The sequence below is a fragment of the Hippocampus bargibanti genome, linkage group LG06, assembly GCF_051943395.1.
Source record: "Hippocampus bargibanti isolate YZ-2025 linkage group LG06, ASM5194339v1, whole genome shotgun sequence".
In the NCBI taxonomy this organism is placed as follows: domain Eukaryota; kingdom Metazoa; phylum Chordata; class Actinopteri; order Syngnathiformes; family Syngnathidae; genus Hippocampus; species Hippocampus bargibanti.
In genome coordinates this window covers 18,057,896-18,078,586 of record NC_142739.1, presented here as the reverse complement: position 1 = coordinate 18,078,586, position 20,691 = coordinate 18,057,896, and the positions used below count along the sequence as shown (strand labels likewise).

The following is a 20,691-nucleotide window of genomic DNA, read 5'->3' as shown; positions in this document are numbered from 1 at the left end:
GTTCAAGAGGCGGAGCGTTCGAGCCAGCTGGCCCAGGCGATCGAGGAAATGTGCCACATTACTTCCTCGCTGGCTCAACGCCTCAAGGAGATGGAGACATGCATCGCCACCCTCACCGTCCCTTCCTCCCCGCCCATGGGCAGGCGCGATCCACCGCTACCCCAACCCTCACGCTATGCAGGCGAAACCGGGCACTGCGCTCAATTCCTCATGCAGTGCGCGCTCGTGTTTGAACGACAACCATACGCCTACGTTAGCGATGAGGCTAAGGTAGCCTTCATCACCAGTCTGCTTGCGGGAGAAGCTGAAACATGGGTGCTGGCAGTATGAGAGTCCCGACCGGAGCTGTGCGCCTTGTGTCAGGACTTCGTGGCCGAGATACGCCGGGTGTTTCACCATCCGGTGACGGAGGTCGAGGCGGAAGGGAGAATCCTCGACTGCGTCCAAGGGGCCCGTTCGGCCGTAGAATACTCCGTCGCTTTCCGGATCCAGGCCGCTGGCAGCGGCTACGGCGACCGAGCGTTGAGGGGGGTGTTTCGTCGCGGCTTAAATTCCGACCTAAAGGACGAGTTGGCTACCCGCGACGCCGGCACCACCTTCGACGACCTCGTCGAGATAGTCATCGGCTTGGATCACCGTCTCCGGGAGCGGCGAAAGGAGCTGGGCGACCGACGGCCCGAGGAACCCCGAAGCCGACCTTGGTCGACCACACCCGGCAGCGACCGCGTGCGGCGCCAGGAGGGATTCCCCGAACCTATGGTGATAGGGGGGGGGGGGGGGGGGGGGGATGACCGCGCCAACCCAGGGGCTTGTCGCACCCGAGGCCCCCAGCCAAGGACCTACGGCCCATGTAAGTCCCCACCGAAACGGCGACCGTTGGGGGCTAAGTCCAGGACACCTGTCACGCGGTTGGAGCTGGAAAGCGAACTATTTGGCCCCTCCAGCTCCCAAACCGTGCGGGCGCTAGTTGACTCGGGGGCCGACGGGTGTATCATCGACCCCCAACTGGCCGACTTGTTGGGCTGCCAACTCATCGATCTCCTTTCCCCTAAGGAGATCGTCGACCTGGACGGTCGACAGTTAGCCCGGGTCACTCACCTCACGGCCCCGCTTAAGCGGGCAACCACGTGGAGCACCGCCAATTTTTTGTTATGCCCTCCCGGAACGCGCCGTTGGTATTGGGTCTCCCCTGGCTCAATGCCCATGACCCGTCCATTTCCTGGGAGGGCCCCACCATTCAGGGCTGGAGCCCCTACTACTACGCCAACTGCCCCCGCCCCTCCTGTCACCTCCTCCGCCACTCCCTGGAGACGGCCCCTCCAATCATCACTCACCTGGGTTCCCACAGCTGATTGTCATTTACTGATTGTGCCTTCTGTCTATATCTGCCTATCGCTCACGACCGTCTCCGTCGGAGTTACCACTACCGCGCTGCCAGGTCTGCAATTGTTTAGTTATCTTCCTCCACCCTCCCCTGTTTGTTATTTTCAATACATGTCTCAGTAAAGACTCTTGCTCCTTCCAAGCCTGTCACGTCGTGTATTTCGGGTCCTACTCTTTCGCCAAACCCCGTCGCTCGAGTCCTGCCTTTTAACTCGAGCGTTGTCACAATCTTCTGTCGTCCCTCGAGTTCTGTCACCACTTTTCGAGCGGGCGTGACAAAAAGTTCATGTTGTCTTCATGGGGCAAGTTACTGATAGAGTGCTTATGCACATTAGTAAACATATTATGTTATTTAATGCTTAGATTAGTAAACATATTATGTTATTTCATGTTTAGCTTAGTACATATTCTGTTATTGCATGTTTACTTTAGTATACATGGATTTATGAAGTTTATTAGTTGAATAGTTGTGAAAGCAGAATGTAGAAAGTATCAATTTTCAGTCTAAATGTTCTCCCAACACTTGTCCGTAGCTGATTGGATGACAGACCGCTGTTGTGTACTTTCAAAACTAGTCTGAGCGGGCGGGCTCTTGTGCTTTTTGCTTTTTGTGTTCAGTGCTTTTGGCTCCCCGCTCCGACGAGAGATGTGCCCCTTTTGTTTCACTAGAATAAAGTAGCTTTTTGTTCACCATCTATCGTCCTCGCTGGTATTTCATCACAGAACTTCGTTGAACACCGAACTAGATGAGAAACAAGAATTAGAACTCAACAGTTACCATAATTGGTAAATTGTAGTAATAATAATAATAATAATAATAATAATAATAATAATAATAATAATAATAATAATAATACATTACATTTTAAGCGCCTTTCAAAGCTCTCAAGGACACTTTACAGTCACAGAAAAACATAGGTACTATAATAAATAAAATACAATCACAAATAGAATGCAATGAATAAAATAATATTATAAATAGAAACAAGAGAGAGAGCTACATAGAAAATGCAATTTTAAATAGGTGGGTTTTGAGATGGGCCTTGAAGGTGGGATCGATGTCACGAATGTTGGGAGGACGTGAGTTCCAAAGTTTGGGGGCAGAGCAGCTGAAGGCTCTGTTCCCCATCATGCTGAGACGGGCAGGGGGGGCACACAGAGACGGAGGGAGGAAGAGGATCTGAGGGAACGAGAGGGAATAGAAATTTGAATAAGGTCAGATAGGTATGGGGGGCAAGGTTATGGATAGCTTTAAATGTATGAAGAATAATTTTAAAGTTGATTCTATATTTGACCGGGAGCCAGTGGAGCTCTTGGAGGACGGGGGTGGTGTGGTGAAAGGATGAGGTTCTGGTGATGATCCGGGCTGAAGAATTCTGGACGAGTTGAAGTTTGTGGAGAAGTTTCTGAGGGACACCAAAGAGAGGTGAATTTAGGATAGCAGTGGTGTGAGGAGTGAGAGACGGGCGAAGACGATTTGTATTGCGTAGGTGGAAGTACGCAGTCCGGGTCAAGTTATTTATATGGGAGTGGAAAGATAGTGTGCTGTCAAGACTGACACCTAGACCTGTCACGTGATGGGGGGGTAAAAGATCAAATTGTCAATATTTGCTCAAGGTGGATTTGGGACTAACGAGGAGAATTTCAGTTTTTTCGCTGTTAAGTTTGAGGAAGTTATGGGTAAACCAGGATTTAACTTCAGAGAGGCAGAGTGAAAGGGAAGAATGTGGAAGAGAGGTGTCAGGTTTGCTGGAGAGATAGAGACTTGTGTGGAGATAAACACTACTTGTCTCACTACATACGTCAGTGGAAGCACGTTGCTCCTCTTTGCCCTTCGTTACATAAATATTTAAATGGTAATCAAAAAAAATGCACATATATAATACATACTGTATTATTCAAACATGATCCAAAAAAGCAAGCCATTTTCAACATTTTACATCGGTTGGTCAATAGTTTGTATACAATATGTGCAGGTTGACAGATAATATAGATTTGTGAAATTTCTTCTTAACCAAATGTGGCATTTCAAGATCAGGCCGAATATAGAGGCTCATGTTCTGAGGAGCAGTCTCTCAACAGCAAGCAGACCAACTATACTGAAGCTAGATACTGATACTTGTGGCTCCTGATGCACTTTTGAGTACCTTTGTGGCAGAGGGCACACTATAAGAATGCCGATGTAGAATATGTAGATCTTAGATCAGGCATGGGCAAACTACGGCCCGCGGGCCACATACGGCCCGTTAGGCTTTTTAATCCGGCCCGCCGAACCTGCCCAAATTATAGTAAAAACAGTGTCTGAAACTCATGACAAAAAAATAGCGGACAACAGGGCAGATAACTGAAAAGTTGCCTGCCCAATTTTTCACAACTTGAAGCACAATGAGACAACTAATCACATTAAAAAAAAACATTGTCACAAAGTATAAAGTGTTTTTTTAAATCAAGAATGTACTTACTACAAAGGCTACCTTGCTTAATTTACGGTAAATGTCCATGGCTAGATTTTGCTGCAGTAGTCAATTGTCATTGTGGTGCACAAGGCAACGTTTGCATTGCTTCCTACGAGCCACTAAGCTCCTTTCATAAGTCTCACGTACACTTTACAGTCACGGTTTAATGTAAATTTACGTTTTGTAGCGTCACATATGTTGTTAGCTTCTTTTGAATCTTTCTTCTGGGCTGATGTTCTGTGCATCTATTTTGGAAAATTATATGCAATTGCACGACTTTATAACGCTTGCGAAAGTCCGGAAGAAAGAAGCAGGCTTCTGATTGTCTGCCGTGCCGAGTATGCAAATTTCACTGCAGGTAGCCTACGTCTGTGTGCTCGGCGACGGTACACGTGTATTGTTTGCGCGTGAAGGCGAGGGCGTCAGTGAGGAGTTTGTTGAGCGCGGTCAGGACAAACCATCTATGATTTGGCGGAATTTAACACAAGTAGGTATTATTGAGCTTGCATATTTCGTTGTGGAATAATATGTTTTGAATGATGAAAGTGATTCCATTTTTCAATCAGAATCAGAATCAGAATCATCTTTATTGCCAAGTATGTTGATTTCTTTAACTTTGCCCCTTCAATGAAAACTTATTAAAAACAGACGCAATCTTGATGAATCACAGTGCATATGTTATTTTAATCTATTTCCATTTCCTCCTCCAAGTATCTGCGAAATAGTATGTAAACGCCATATTCCTTGAGACAAATTTATTAACTGATCAGGGATATTTTTCACATTTGAAACATTTGAAAGACAGTTAATAAATTGGGTTCTTACTGTGCTATGAGGTTTGTACACACTACATTTAAAGAACAACCGGCACCATTTTTTTGTGTTTCCCACTGACATCAGAAAAATGTTTTATAGCATAGCAATGAATCCGGAAATGGCCAGTTTCAGAAGGTCCCACCCCCTTGTTCGTGACGTCACGCCAAGACGCCTTGCCTTGCTCGAGAATCAATACAATGGCTTCAGATTCGGAGATGTTTTCTTGTTACTCATCCAGTTATGAATATGATTCAAATAGTTCTGAAGAGGAAAGCATAAATGTTTGCAATTGATTCAAGGAGTCCTCCCATATCAATTCGAGGCGTCAATGACAGCAGTGTAGCACCCAGAAAATGCAGAAGATTGCGCCCAAGCTCTGTTGGAAATGGGCTGATTTGTCAGGTGGGAATTTGTGTAAGCGAATATCAAATAGTTGTCTTGGTGCAACACACAACGATTCACCATGGCGTTATTTATGTGTTTTCCTTCTAATTTCGCCATCAACACGGATCAACACGAAGTTTTCAGACCAAACACTTGTCCGGAGGCGTCGGTTGTCCTTTAATGCTTTAGGTTTAGTATTTCCGGCCCAAACTCTCCCTCCAAATGCTCCTGGCCCGGCCCCTCTGTCAAATTTTAGAACCCAATGCGGCCCGCGAGTCAAACAGTTTGCCCACCCCTGTCTTAGATATTGCTCCTATCATTTACACTGAAGGGGAAAACCTGTTTCCGCATAAGGATTGCACTTCAAATTGCATACCCACTTTCCCACAGTTTGACTACAAGGGAATGTTAATTTATTGCCAAGCAGAAATGAAGGCTGGTTTGAAGCCATTCGAAACCTAATTAAGTCACATCTTCAAGGTCCCACCCGGCATTATTGTGTGTAATGACTTTTTGTGGCTGGTCGATATTTTAGATCAACTGGGTGATTTGCGGAGTGCCGATCAGAATCTTTTGGAGTCACCCTTGACGACTCAGGTGATTGAGCATGCAAGCTTCTGACTGCTGATAAGAAGAAAGCAGTGGTGTTGAATACATCGACACATAGATAACTCCTATATACCACAATCGTCTGACAGGAGTGGTGCATTACCTCTTATGTACGTGTATACCAACATTACAACAGATTGGCAAAGTTGGAAAAGGAAAGGTAAAGATAACAACCAACCCTCTCAAAATGAAATTTAATACTACAGATTACTTGTGATTAGAAAAACTGAAATGAAATACTGCGACTTAAATACACAATCCCATCTCTGTGCGACTGCCAGTGCCGCCGACAAAGCCAACTATCATCAATTGCCATAGTCTCTACTGAGTTTCCTTTTGAAAGTGAAAGACAGTTTCTGCCTTTCCAGACGGCGAGTTTTATTTCCAATGACCAGACATGCTTTCAGACCATATGCTCAATACTGTGTTGTGTGTCAGTGAGCTACGGCAGAAAGTATAACATTATACTAATAGTAAATGCAACAGAGGTGAATTTTGTTCATTAGCAATCAGAATCAGAATCAGAAAACCTTTATTTGTCCCACAATGGGGAAATTTGCAGTCCACAGCAGCAATTTGAAAGGGGATGGGGTGGGGGGTGAAAGGAAAGAAAACAAGATATTCTAAGCATAGTAAAAAAATGTCAACTGTATACTGTAAATGTGCCAAACTGTTTCATAAAAAAACTGTACATAGTGCAAGTATCAAGAAAGGGATATTGATATATGTAGCTGTATTGCATCAACCCATATTTACAGTACAAGTGTCCAGTTTTTTTTCTTTCACATGTGATCATTGAGAATTGCGAAGCCTGACAGCACTTCACGGCGGCAATTAGATTGACACAGTTCATTGTCATAAAATGCAAAAGCAAAAGCGTCAAATGAAAAATATGAATTGGGTGAAATGCGAACGTTATTGTTAGGGCTAATCGTCAAACCCGAAATAAGTATACAAAGGTGTAGATTGAGAATGACAATAGATGTTTAGAATTTAAAACAGATTATTATCTTAAAGACAGTGTATTGTCGGTGTTCAAATACCTGACATGTTTCGGCGTCTACTTCCGCCTTCGTCAGAGTGTGACTCTGACGAAGGCGGTGATTTGACAAGCAGAATAGTTGAATAAAAGCTGCAGATGAAATCTGAAAATAACAAACACGAAGACATTTTGACATGTTTTTAATTTTGTTTGTTTGTTGTTAATCCACTAGATTGATATTTTATCTGAAGTGGAATAAAACATATTTGATAGCAGTGTGGAAAATGAATCAAAAGAAAAATATAGTACATACTATGTTAATGTGAGGGGACAATTCGTTCGAGCATACATTTTAAAATTTGCATTTAATTTGATGAGCGCTTTATTTTAATTTGCAGAGTGTGAACTGCACCTGGGACTGTGAAATTCACTCACATGGTCCCCTGCTAGCTTTTTGTTAATCGTTCACCCTCTTCTATTGCCTGAGACCGTTGCTTACACAACACAGAAACACCCTTAGCCACACGTAGCAATAGTCAACTTAGCATACCGGTACTGGGATGCTAAATAACACAAACGCACACCTCGTTCGTGTTTTTCGATGATCTCCTTCTTTTGCTCGACCGTAATTTTCTTGTTTGTCCTCTTCGGCTTAACACTAGCCTGTGGTGGGGTCTTTTTCGGTCCCATAATAGCAAATTTACTCCAATCGATAGCAAACCAAGTCTGCACTCATAAGGGGTGTGGAAAAGTAGCCCGCCAGCCACTGTGACACTGTTCAACCGTGTGTTGTGGTGTTCATCTGCCAAAAACTACTCCACCAGCCACCGTGGCGTTGTGTGCTAGTTCGTATGCCAAGATCATATTCTTGAGAATTTAATGTTCGTAAGGCGAAAACTTCATGAGCTAAAGCGTTCGTAAGCCGAGGTATTACTGTATTTTTATATCTACTTACTTGAATTACAGTTTATTTCTAATCTTTAGCCACCATGGTTAATTACTAACTTCCCAAAGAATAATTTCATTTGAAATTCCTCAGTGTTGAAATTTGTCAATGTTTGACTCGAACTTAAAACAGGTGTACTGTGATGCAATTTTATCCAGTGTTCCTAAGGTTTTTGCCACGTATAAGAAAACTCTCTCTCTCTCTCTCTCTCTCTCTCTCTCTCTCTCTCTCTCTCTCTCTCTCTCTCTCCAATATAAAGTTATATATACTGGAACTCATTTGATGCAAGTGTAGGTAGCGATGTAACCCATGATTACAGTATATTGTAACTGATACTTTTGAATTTCATCCAGCATTTGTGCCTATTTTGACTTCCGTAAGTATACAGACAGATGGAACAATTAATAAATGCATCAGCAGCTCCTGTTACAAGTGGACTTTCTATGTCTGCTAAAAGAACATTGGAAAGATTTAGATGTCAAAATAACACTGGTCTTATTGAAAGCTCTCCACCAAAAAGATTCCTTTCACTGTCACGGTTTGCAAGTTAGATTTTGATTGATTAAGCATTTTCAAAATGTAGATTAATTAGGATAATACCCACCATGTATTTATTCTACAATGACAAGCAATTATTGTGATTTTCATGGTCTGCTCTATCTTGTTACCCACCACCATGTCCATGAGTTTCCCCTTATTTAAAAAAACAGACTAATACTGCTATTATTTTGTGCAAAATCAGCTGCATTTGTAAAGACTGACGATTTGGAGATGTGGCCTTGTAAAGGAGCTCTGTTTTAAACATTAACCCACATCTCCCAATTATACCCACAGATAAAACAAAATATTGAGCCCATCCTTTAACAACATGTTATTTTATTAGCTAACAAGCAAGTCTGTATAGCAGTGGGTGTTTGCTATTAAATTATTCAGTGTTGGTGTTGCAGAGGTCCACAGGGAGTTGTGCTCGAGAGACGAGTGAAAGGCTTCTATGCTTCAGAGACTATAACAGGCATTTACATAATTGGGCCCCATTATACTATTTTCCAGCACAAGTCACTAATTACCTAAAATGTTTTTTACCTTGTAAATGTTATTCCTGGACATGAATTGTGATGTCTGGACATATTATTTGTGTTTTTTTTTTATTATTTGTCTTTTCTACTCCAGTGTCAGGGTTTTTTCTCATTGTCACTCAAATTCCAGGACCCCCACAATATTTGTAGGACTTTTTTTAGGACTACATAAACATTCAATGCAGCGTAGGAACCCTTAGACTCTCTTCTTTCATCAGAAAAAAAGTTAATTCCTAAATTATATGGATCTAGAGTTATATGAGCTTGTAATGAGGGCAGCTGTCCAAAATACAATGCATTACATATTGGTTTATATAGCGCTTTAACAACAGTTGAAGATGGAACAAAGCGCTAAGAGTGAAAAAAATGGAAATGCTGCCCCTTGTGGAAAAGAAAAAAAATGCCAGAGGCCATGGCCAGCGCTTTATCGGCACACAAGCATGAACAATTAAAACACAAATTCGGGAATGGCGCTCTACGTCATATTTTCAATTCTTGAATAAATTTGTGAATGACCGCGAATGTGTAAATACTCAACTGAGAAAATTAAGTGAATGTTTTGCTTTTCATCCTTGTATCTGTTAATTTATATGTTGTTTTTCATATTATTTATCAGTTTCAACAATCAATTATGTTTGACTATTTGCCACTCGTAAAAAAGGACTCAGTCAAACTGTAACAGTACAATTTGAATGCAGACCTTGTTCTGTAAACCTAATGAGGTACGGGAAGTACTCATTTTCTCCCACTGAATCACTTGTAGTTGTAGGAGTGCAAAACACACTGCATTATGGCGAGGTAACCAAATGTCAGGTCTACAAAAGATGCTTAGATGCTCTGGAAATACATTTTTCTCAATAAATATTTGTCAGTGAGCTTAATTCTTTGTCTGTTTGTCTGTCGCATTACGTAAATTCCATGCAATCCTTTCATGAGTTTGCCCCATTGTTCCTGAAGATTCTGGTTGTGGGGCCACTTTGGTTGCCACAAGTCTGCAAAGCTGCATATACATTGGGGACATGTGCCTCTGGATTCAAACTAGGGTGGTGGAACCCGTATTTACAGAAGTGGACCCAGATTGTATGTATTTACCATGGTGCATTACACTTCGCAGCCTGCATGTTAAGAGCCGTATGTGTGTTCTGGAGAGGAGGGTCTGTCCGAAAGTCAAACGTCATATTAAGCAGTGGTAATGTGGTTTTCATCTTGGCCGTAGATGAATTTTCTTGTTCAGGGTATCCCTTAAGGATCGTGTGACATGCTTGGTCATTGAGGGTATCCGAGTAGAACCATTGGTCCTCCCCATTGAAAGGAGTTAGATAAGGTGATAGAAGCTTCTGCTTGAAGCAGCCTCAGAGATGACTTCGTGGCAAAGTTTTCTGGGCAACTCCGACCAGCTGTTGTCCCAGGACACCAGTGAGACGATGACTCTGAAACGGCCGCGGAATTTCCCTAAACAAACTGGATGAAGTGAATTGAGACAAGGGCTTCCCTGCTGACGTTGATGCCAAGCAGATGAAATATTGATGGGATAAAATTGACTTGGAAGCACTAACAGAGTATTTGTTTGGATAGAAATGGTGAGGTTTATGGAGTCTCTGTACACAAATTTGCGGAACGTTATGCACCCCTGCCCCTACGAAAATATTATGAAATGCCTTTGTAGGAGAAGGTGTCTTGAAGGGGTATAAACATTTGTTTTAGGTCCTCATGCCTCACAAGTTTGGATCCTCACACTCATTGACTTGCTGATCAAGTGATCAGAATCAGAATCAGAATCATCATTATTGCCAAGTATGTAGAACACACAAGGAATTTGTTTGTAATGCTTGTAATGCTGAAAATAAAATACATATTTTTATTTCTTGTTAGCTCAGGTGCAAAAACACACCTCCTCCAACACATGCTGATTTTTACAGAGTTGTTAAAAATATAGGGTGTTAAGTACATGTATTATAGTATTTTCACACTCGCACCAAATCCTCCCAAAAATCGCCGACAGGTTATTACAATTTCTGGTAATATTTGTTTATTTATGGAGAAATGGCATACATGATTTGTGAGGAGCACCTCATGCACACTTGATGAGAAAAAAAGTGTGGCATAACAGCTGTTACAGTACCTCACAGAAAAAGATTAATTTTAAATGATTAACATACTATGAAAACACTTGTGCGAAAAGTGTCTGTGCATAGGATTAATGGAGGTATGCATGACTGGAGGTTTATAACCAAAGACCAAACTGAGGGCAGAGTTAAATACTGGAATAAAGAGTTTGATGTTTCTCTTTATTTGTAAGTTCGTTGTCAGATCTCCCAGGCAGGTGACGCGCAGAGCTTGATCGTGGCGTGGAGTCAAACAAGTCGTGCTGTGACACTCTGTGCGATGCTAAGCAGGTCTCTGCGAGCTGTGTGTCTGTCTGGGTCTGAGTCCGAGATGAGTATGATTCTCTCTGTCTCGCGACAGCTCCTTTTATACCATTTTCAAGCGTGTGATATGCATCAGGGTGTGATGCACATCAAGGAGATCAAGGGCTTGAAAGACATCCAAGCTGCGGTGCGCACCGGTGACAACACAGGGCTCCCCTCCTGGAACTGAAGTCGGGGAAGGCGACGCAAGGAAAAAAAAAACCAGCTGGACGCGCTCAGAAGAGCCGGTAGGAGGTGAGACGTTCTGGGAAGTGCACATGTCTGCCGCTCCGGGTCGTTCGGCTACACGGAGAGGCCAGACACGAAGAAGGTCGATCACCAGACATGGGGGGCGTTGTTGGTGGGGTGGCCGACGTCGGTGTTCGGGAGCACGGCAACAAGTTGTTTTTTGTTTTGACTTTTTCTGTACAAATTTTGGCTTTAGTCATTGTGTCATGATCCATGTTTTTGTGTACTGTTGCATTATATTTCGTAGTTTTTTTTTCATATTATGTCACCGTTCCCAATGTCCCTTGCTTTGTCTCTTCCTGTTCTCGCCCGCGATGGTACCTTGTGTCAACTCTATGCACCGGTGTCTTGCCCAAGCATGCCTTACTGTTTCGTCAGTTTGTTTGCTTGTGTTTGCCTAACTTTGTTCAGTTTGTGTACCATTATTATTGTAGTCGTTGGGCACGTAGCCTTCAGCAGGTCATGTATCCCAGTAGTCTGTGATGGAGAATGTTGGTTTTTTTTTACTTTGAAGCTTTTGGGGCAGGGTCAGTAGAGGGGATTTCATCATTGACAATTTGATTCTTCCACATATTTAGCCTGTCTTTTTGAGAAAAAAAAATGTTTTATTTCAAGTTACTTCTGTTTCTCGGCCTTTCTTTTGCAACCATCCCAGAATATGGATGCAGTTTAGCCGATGTTCTGAGGGCTCAGTGTTGGGGCGTGATGGCGTCACAGATGTTGGTGGTTCGATCCGCGGCCATTGCCATACATGACAGCCGATTACCATTCACCCCACCTTGAATCCCACAAATATACTTACCGGAATGACTGGACAATTTGAGAACCCAGCGGGAAACGCGTAGAATTGCTCTCCATGCTATCTGTCTGCTTGCCACCACCCTCAGTCTGATGACCAAGATAATCCTCTGCCTGTGAAGTCGATTGTTCTGTCCAGATTCACGTGATCCCATTTGTGTTTTTCCGGACCATTTTACATTCTTAATCTTAAAGAAATACTTTAACGTTTTCATTTTATTTTGAATGACTTCTATTTGACTCTGATTTTGATTTCTTTGTTTCTGTCCCTCATATTTTTACTTGTCACAATCACTTTCAGTGTTGTTTTCTCTTCCAATTTGTGTATGTCCATATTTAAGTCTGTTCCTTCTAACTTCAACTTTATTTGGCTATCTTTCTCCAACATCCGTGTGGTGACCAACAGTGGCACCAAAATAAAAGTTCAGTTTTGTTGTCACACATTTTGTTTCGAGTCTTTTTTATTGTTTTCTTTCCATGTCTCTCTCAAAGTCACATTACTCTGAACCTATCCCCAAAGTCCCCCATTCCCCTGTCTGTTGCATCACTTTGTCACATGCCACCAGTTTTCTCCGCACTCCTCTTCATCCAGCACACGTGGCCCCACTTGTTTTATTGCAGACCAACCTCCATGGTGGCAGGCTGATGACCCGGTTCTTGCATCAGTGCCTTGCCAAATCTAAGTCAATTTCTTGCACCAAGCCACTGCTCCCATTTCACTTGCTTTGCCATTCCGATTGAAAGTACCCGTTCGTATTCCGTTGCTGCACAAAGTCAGCGCACATATGCTCCAACTCTGCTTGCAACATGGCCATAATCGGACCCACGAGGCCGCCTCATAAACCACTCATCTGCATAGAGCAAGGCATCTCACCCATCCACCTGATCATCTCAGTGCCGCCTTATGTAATTACAGTTTGTTTCCAAGATGGCCACCAAAATGGATCCAGTATATGACTCCATGATAGCTTCCAGCCTGTATGGGACAGTTCTCTTGTGATGATGAGATGTAGCCTTGTTACATATTGTTAGCTGTTCATACAAAACATTTTGTTTTTAGCAGTGATTTTTTTTACTTTTTGTTCTTGCACAATTACAATGCTGTATGCTGCCTACTCAATGAGCAATTACATTCCCTCATCTGCCATTCTCAAACAAGCAAAATGCCATTAAAATGGAGAGCCCATACACTGACTTAAAGCTAAATACATGGAAAAGTGTTTAAAACACCTAAATTAATAATATTAATAATACATGTCTCAGTTCGGTATCTCGACAGTTTTTAGTACATTACATAATGTGATAAAAATATGTTAGGGACAACACACACCTTTGTTAACCTTTAGAAAATCTAACCATTTATTATATTCAAATTTAAATAAGGCATGCAAAATAGTCTAACTCGAGTGGAGAAAGTTTTATCTCTGGATGATGAAACTCAATATATAATACAAATAGGACTGACCTTGAAGAAAGTCATAGTAGCAGCATCCTCGACCACTCCATACTCGATCTTGGTCTGCTTAGCAAGGTCATCAGCAGAGTCAATAGGCGACTCCATCCTCTCCACAGTGAGGAAGGCTGCGAGATTTGCCGTGTAGGAGGAAATGATGATGAGAGTAAAAAACCACCAGATTCCTCCTACAATTCTGGTGGAGAGGGCTTTCGGCATGAGTTCAGATCCTGAGTGAGAGGAGCAAAGGGAGGTCATAAGACAGAGTTGTGCATTCGATGAGAGAGAGGAGAAGCATCCTGGACAGCTGAGGACAGGCTGAGAATCTGCACCTGCTACCGAGGATCAAACTCCAAATAGAAATAAACTAAAAAATATATGACTTTTCTTTTTTCTTTTTTGGTTGCAGTAGTGCAGTCATACCATAACAATCCTTTTGATGGTGGCACAGAGGTTGCTCAGTGTCACACTTCATGCCCTATTACCCGGGAGCAGTTACACAGAGTGGAGAACCAGACAAGAATCTCATAATATTTGCATAGGTCTTTCATCATTTTATTTGTTTTCATTGATTGGCCACTTGAACCATCATACGAAGTAAAGAACAGGAAAATGTGAGCGCAACTGGTGGTTATGCTCTGTTATAAGGAGTTCTATGTAATCTGAGTTCAATGTAATCTGTTATACCCAAGCCTTTTAATCTATTGAAAACTGGGATTTCGAAGAGTTATACAGTAATTGAAACAGTCTTCTTCTTTTCCTTTCAGCTTTTCCCTTCAAGGGGTCACCACAGCGAATCGGTGTTCTCCATCTTCAGAGGTTTGATTGGCTTGTTTTGGCCAATCTTTTACGTTGGATGTCCTTCCTGACAAAACCCTCTGTATTGATCAGGGCTTGGGACCGGGACAAGAAGACACTGGCTTAATAAAGATGAAGATGCTCAGAAAAAGTTTCAGCAATTGAAACAATAGTTAAATTAAACCATTCGTAGTGACTTGTTTATATGTTTTCACCGTCATAACAACCTGTAAATCAGATTTTTTCCCAGGTAACAATTAAAAATTTCGGTTCAGGTGATTAAGGATACAGATGACAATGTATTAACAGGTGCCAGTAGTGTGATGGCAAGATGGAAAGAGTACTTTGAAGAATTGATGAATGAGGAAAATGAGAAGCAACAAAGAGTAGAAGCCGTTGACTGTTGACCAAGACGTAGCAAACATTAGCAAGGATGAAATGAGGAGGGCGCTGAAGTGGATGAAGGGGGGAAAGCCAATCGGGCCTGATGATTTACCAATCGAGGTATGGAAGTATCTTGGAGAGGTGGCGGTGGTGTTCCTTACTGGGTTATTCAACAAGATCTTAAATGGTGAACAGATGCCTGAAGAATGGAGATGAAGTGTACTCGTGCCCATTTTTAAGAACAAGGGAGATGTGCAGAGTTGTACTAACTACAGAAGAATAAGGTTGATGAGCCATACAATGAAACTCTGGGAAAGAGTAGTTGAAGCTAGACTAAGAGCAGAAGTGAACATTTGTGAGCGGCAGTATTGCTTCATGCCAAAAAAAGAGTACGACAAATGCAGTGTTTGCTTTAAGAATGCGGATAGAGAAGTACAGAGAAGGTCAAAAGGAATTGCATTGTGTCTTTGTAGATCTGGAGAAAGCGTATGACAGGGTGCCCAGAGAAGAGTTGTGGTATTGCATGAGGAAGTCTGGAGTGAAAGAAAAGTATGTCAGAGCAGTGCAAGTGTTGGGGTAATTCGCCATACAAACATCTCTAAACATCGCTCTGTAATCTTTGTTTACATTTTGAACTTCCTGATACGTCATATCCTGCCTTCCCTTAAATGATGTCGCATTTACGTTACGTCACATCCCCATGTAAATTTCTCCACTGTGAGACAAATAAAGGCAAATCCAATCCAATCCAATCCTTTCGCGTCATACACTGCGCGCCGTATAAAAATTATTCTCCCTTCTAGTTTGTCGCTCTCTCTATCGCCATGCTTCCTCCTTAAGCCGACACCGCGATGCCTCCGCTCTCTCCAAGATTAAACCAACTTTCTGTTCTACACCTGGCTCCATGATGATTTAACCATCCTCTTCCATCATACCCGTCGAAGCAATGAACCAAGGACGAACAATCAAAATAATCCAACATTTGGTGCCGAAAACTCCGGGTCCGAGCTGTTGGCTTCGGGAGGGGGGGTGGTGTGGGCCCTGTGTCTTTCGAGAGTGTTCGAGTGGGCAGCCCCCTCCCTTCTGGCGTGCGTCTCTCAGGAATGCTTCACGGGTGAGTGCCGCTAGCATGCAACTATGTTGGGTGAATGCATTGTGGGATTCTTATGGCCAAAAGTTAATTCTATTTACGGTTAATCTGCGTATCACCGGCTTGTAATCAAATTTTGATCGGGTCAAGGTGGATCATCTTAATTTGAGCCGATGTACGGAGGTTTCGTACGTGACTGATCGACGCCATCTTGAGTCAGGATACGTCTGCTTCCGTGCCTCCGGCAGCCATGTTAGACCGGGACAGTTCCAGAAGGGGATTCTTCAGAAGGGAATGAAGTTCTGGAAGTTCGAGCGCGAGGACTGGGAAGAAATTAATATATATATATATATATATATATATATATATATATATATATATATATATATATATATTTTATTTTGACCCAGGGGATTATGTGTTTCTTTTTTGTTTATTTGCAGCTGCAATAGATCGTGGATTACCGTAATATCAATGCATTCACCAACATGGGCGCGTGGTCAGCACTGCTAGCCGTTGCTACGAGGTTTCATTGTCCAGGGGACAGAGGGGGTCGGCTGGAGAGGGGGGTTTGAGGGAGCCGTCTTTGTGTGTGTCTTCTTGTCTTCCCTTTCGTGTTCTTTGCTTTGTCTTTCGTCTTTTTGTGTGTGCATTGTGTGCTTTCGTGTATTGTTGTGTATGTACGCGCGTTGTGTGAGCGATACGTTGACTATTGGGTGTGAGATTCACTGCAACAAAGTGACGGGGTGGGCTCAGCCCACTCCTCTTTTCTTCTCTTCTCTAAAGGAGTGGAGGTGAATTCACAGCCGCATTCTGAGATCGGCAAATTGATTCGTTCGCGAATAGGTTAATAAACGAAAATAAAATGAAAAACGGGTTGCATTAACATTCACAAACGTATTGTCCAAAAACATTGTTCCTGCCGCATGTAATTCTGCTGCACAGTTCTCTTCTTTCCTTTCAGAGGACAAGAAAATGTGCCCTGGAAGAGCCTTGTCATTACAAGAGGACTCGATGGTGGTGCTATCCTGTCTCATCGGGAAACCTGTCCAACCATGCAGCAGAGGAGACTTTCATCTCCGCTCGGCGTCCTCATGAATGACAGCAGTTTTTTCCCCATAGCTCTTGGATGAATACCGTCCACTTGAAACAAAAACTGAATTAAATAGTCAGGCACATTAGACTGAGTGAACAAATAAATAAGACAACAAATAAATGAATAGACAGAAGCCGAACTAGAGTGAATTTGTAAACTTATCGGCGTTTAAATTGTGCCACATTGTTCTCAAGAGCGATTTGAACATTGGCCAGAGTTATTTACGATGCCCCTTATCAAGAGTTTTTATCAGCACAGGGCTTCAAAGAGGAGTTTAACACCCAGAGGCCCCCGCCACATTCCACGGTGTTGACCTCTCGTGAATGACAGGAACATTTGGAAGAATTACAGAAAATAGTCATTGAATTAGGCTAAATGACAGGAACATTTGGAAGAATTACTTAAAATAGTCAGTAAATTAGGCTAAATGACAGAAACATGTATCTTGAATTGGATGGAAATTGGCAAGGTAAATGTAACTAAATTCACTGGTGATTAATTACTTAAGAGATTCATCAGTTAGTATCATTGAACTTTTCACAAGGAGAAGTTTATAGATTTATTGAAATAATGATTGTGACATGATCATTACACTTGTTTTGACCTGACAATTGTCATTCCCCTGAAGTCAACGAACAGATGATTTGATTCATAAATAAGATAACAAATTGAATTTGATCAGATTCACCTTTATTAGTTTCTAAGCGAATAAATTAATTTGAAGAGGACAAGATTGATTTGCAAAATATGATGATTAACCTTTTTTCATTATGCTTTTATGCAGATGATGTGGTGAACCGAAACAATTTGCAGACAGAGCTGGGAGATGGTGGTTGAGAAATTGTTCCATTAGCAGGACGAATTGATGAACTGTGGGATGCACAAGCCACTTGCATTCACCCATCCTGTGATTTTCTAGGAAGACGCTGCTGAATCACAGTATCATCCGAGCTGAATTTTGATTCTTGGTGTTTTTGGAAACAAAATTAAATCTCTGCTTCAATTGTCATAGATCCAACAAAGGGCCACAACGGCTGGTGGCATGCACCTGCACAACTAGAATTGGCACACTCAACTGATGAATGGGGATCGATGACAAAGCCCCTATTGAGAATAATTTTGATTTCCAAAAGTATAGTGTTTGTCATTTATTCAAATACATGACAATTTTTATTTTTTGCACATATTTCTCATCCAACCATCTAGCGAGCGACGAATTGTTACAATTAGACTTGATCGAATGAAAAATATTCAACATTGGAGATGTGATGGAGGAAATCCAACATTTATTAAGACAGCCGCAGATGCTGATTTATCTTCTGGCTACTTTTGCGTACAGTGATGACATTTGTCAGTTCAAAAGTAGTATATAGTTACGACTAAAACTGCAGTGTAACCTTTCAATAATAATTTAATTACGAATTAACATTATTATTATGAATTGGATGCAGTGCATATTAAAGGAATTTCTCGCCGGTAAGAATGAAATTGGCAAATGAGTTGAGTGGGCACCGATGTCAGTCAGAGATTCAGGTGAATCAGATATATTGTATAGAGTTTTCCACGCTAACCAGCTTCTTTCAGAATTGGGAGAAGGTGATCCTTCAGAAGGGGAGGACTCCTGCAGAATCCGTGCCAGGGTGACCGCAGATGAAGCTGGGTTGCGCGAATGGATGTCCTATGCAGAAGCGAAACTGACTGTCAACTCGTGCCCTACAACTGAATGACAAAAGGCGAGTATGATGACCATCTACACAGATTGCCATAATGTTGCCGACCATGTCAACTTGTGGTACAGAATTGTGGAAGACTGTCTTCCAACCAAGCAATGTGGCGACATGCCAAAATTTGGCCTCCAAAATTTTGGACCAATGATTGACAAATGGTTTTATGCAAATTGATAATCTCTGCAATGTCAAAGACGGATTGTGTTCCACGCATGAGAAATATGTGCAAAAAATAAAAATTGTCATGTATTTGAATAAATGCCAAACACTATACTTTTGGAAATCAAAATTATTCTCAATAGGGGCTTTGTCATCGATCCCCATTCATCAGCCACTATATTTGCTGCAGTTGCGTTATACATCCCCAAGAAAGCGTTGCCCTCCAGAAATGCAGACTCACTAACCACTAACATATACTAACCAACTAATATCTAACAATAACGTCTGCCATTTCTGTGAGAGAATGCATTGCAGAGCCTAAACGATGAGACAGACTTCAATAGGGAAAGAAATGTCAAGAAAGTGTGATGTGTAGAATGAAACCATCCTTTCGACATGTGACCTGGCACAAGTCTTCTTTTGTTCTCCACAGGGCAAAGCTGCGGTCTGAAGAAGATGACGTGGGACGTGGAGCTGCTAGCGGTCTTAGCAGCCACAAGCTTCACCTGGATTCGCGAGGACACCGTTCGTCAAGAAGATTCCCGATGCACGTCACTGAAGCCGCGTCAACAGTTCACATACCCTTTCCCAGACACCTGCTCATCCGTACCACACCCTGGGGCCTGCTTGCGACAAATGCTACAAACAATTTCGTTTCTCCATGTCGTCCTGGTGATCACCATCCAGGATGCCATGAAGATTTGACTGTTGTAGCGATGACATGACTTTAATTTGAGATTGTTTCCATTGTGATTGTTCCATTTGGTGATTTTCTTTTTTCTCTTTCTTCTTTCTGTTCACCTCCACCGATGTTAAATATGTTCGTCAGGGGGGTGCAAGTGTTGGGGTAATTCGCCATACAAACATCTCTAAACATCGCTCTGTAATCTTTGTTTACATTTTGAACTTCCTGATACGTCATATCCTGCCTTCCCTTGCATGATGTCGCATTTACATTACGTCACATCCTTTCGCGTCACACACTGTGCGCCGTATAGAAATGTTCTCCCTTCTAGTTCGTCGCTCTCTCTATCGCCATGCTTCCTCCTTAAGCCGACACCGCGATGCCTCCGCTCTCTCCAAGATTAAACCAACTTTCTGTTCTACACCTGGCTCCCTGATGATTTAACCATCCTCTTCCATCACACCCGTCGAAGCAATGAACCAAGGACAAACGATCAAAATAATCCAACAGCAAGACATATATCATGACTAAATTGTCATGTATCATGACAGTTGTGAGGTGTGCTGTCAATGTGAATGAGGAATTCAAGGTGGAGGTGGGACTCCACCAGGGGTCAGCTCTGAGCCCCTTCTTATTTGCTATGGTGATGGACAGGCTGACAGATGATGTTAGACAAGAATCTCCTTGGACTATGATATTTGCAGATGACATTGTGATCTGCAGCGAGAACAGGGAACAGGTGGCGGAGAAACTAGAGATGTGGAGATATGCCCTGGAAAGGAGAGGATTGAAGATCAGTCGCAGCAAGACGGAATACATGTGTGTGAATGAGAGGGATCCAAGTGCAAGAGTGATGCTACAGGGAGAAGATATAATGAAGGTGGATGATTTTAAGTACTTGGGGTCAACGGTCAAGAGCAATGGAGAGTGTGGAAAATAGGTGAAGAAGTGTGACCAGGCAGGATGGAGCGGCTGGAGAAAAATGTCAGGAGTGATGTGTGATAAAAGGATTTGAGCTAGGGTGAAAGGAAAAGTGTATAAAACAGTGGTACAGGAAGCAGAGCTGGAGGTAGCAGAGCTGAAGATGTTGAGGTTTTCTTTGGGAGTGACCAGGTTGGGTAGGATCAGGGACAACTCATATTAGAGGCTTTGGAGATAAGTCAGAGAGGCCAGGCTGAGATGGTTTGGACAT

The 20,691-nt window shown here is 42.5% G+C and overlaps 1 protein-coding gene and 1 long non-coding RNA gene across 5 annotated transcripts in view; one reads left to right on the top strand and one right to left on the bottom strand.

The window, feature by feature from the left end:
* The window catches only part of LOC148896643 (glutamate receptor ionotropic, kainate 2), a 251,019-nt gene that overhangs the window by 38,574 nt on the left and 191,754 nt on the right, over positions 1–20,691 (bottom strand). For all 4 annotated transcript variants that reach the window (XM_088997801.1, XM_088997804.1, XM_088997803.1 and 1 more), the window contains one exon: positions 13,573–13,790. In XM_088997801.1, the coding sequence (XP_088853927.1) occupies positions 13,573–13,790 (218 nt within the window). The remainder of the gene's footprint in view (positions 1–13,572; positions 13,791–20,691) is intronic.
* On the top strand, positions 13,805–19,920 carry LOC148896645 (uncharacterized). The gene is made up of 2 exons (XR_016115181.1): positions 13,805–15,856; positions 16,797–19,920. It is a non-coding gene; the product is annotated as an uncharacterized LOC148896645 (long non-coding RNA).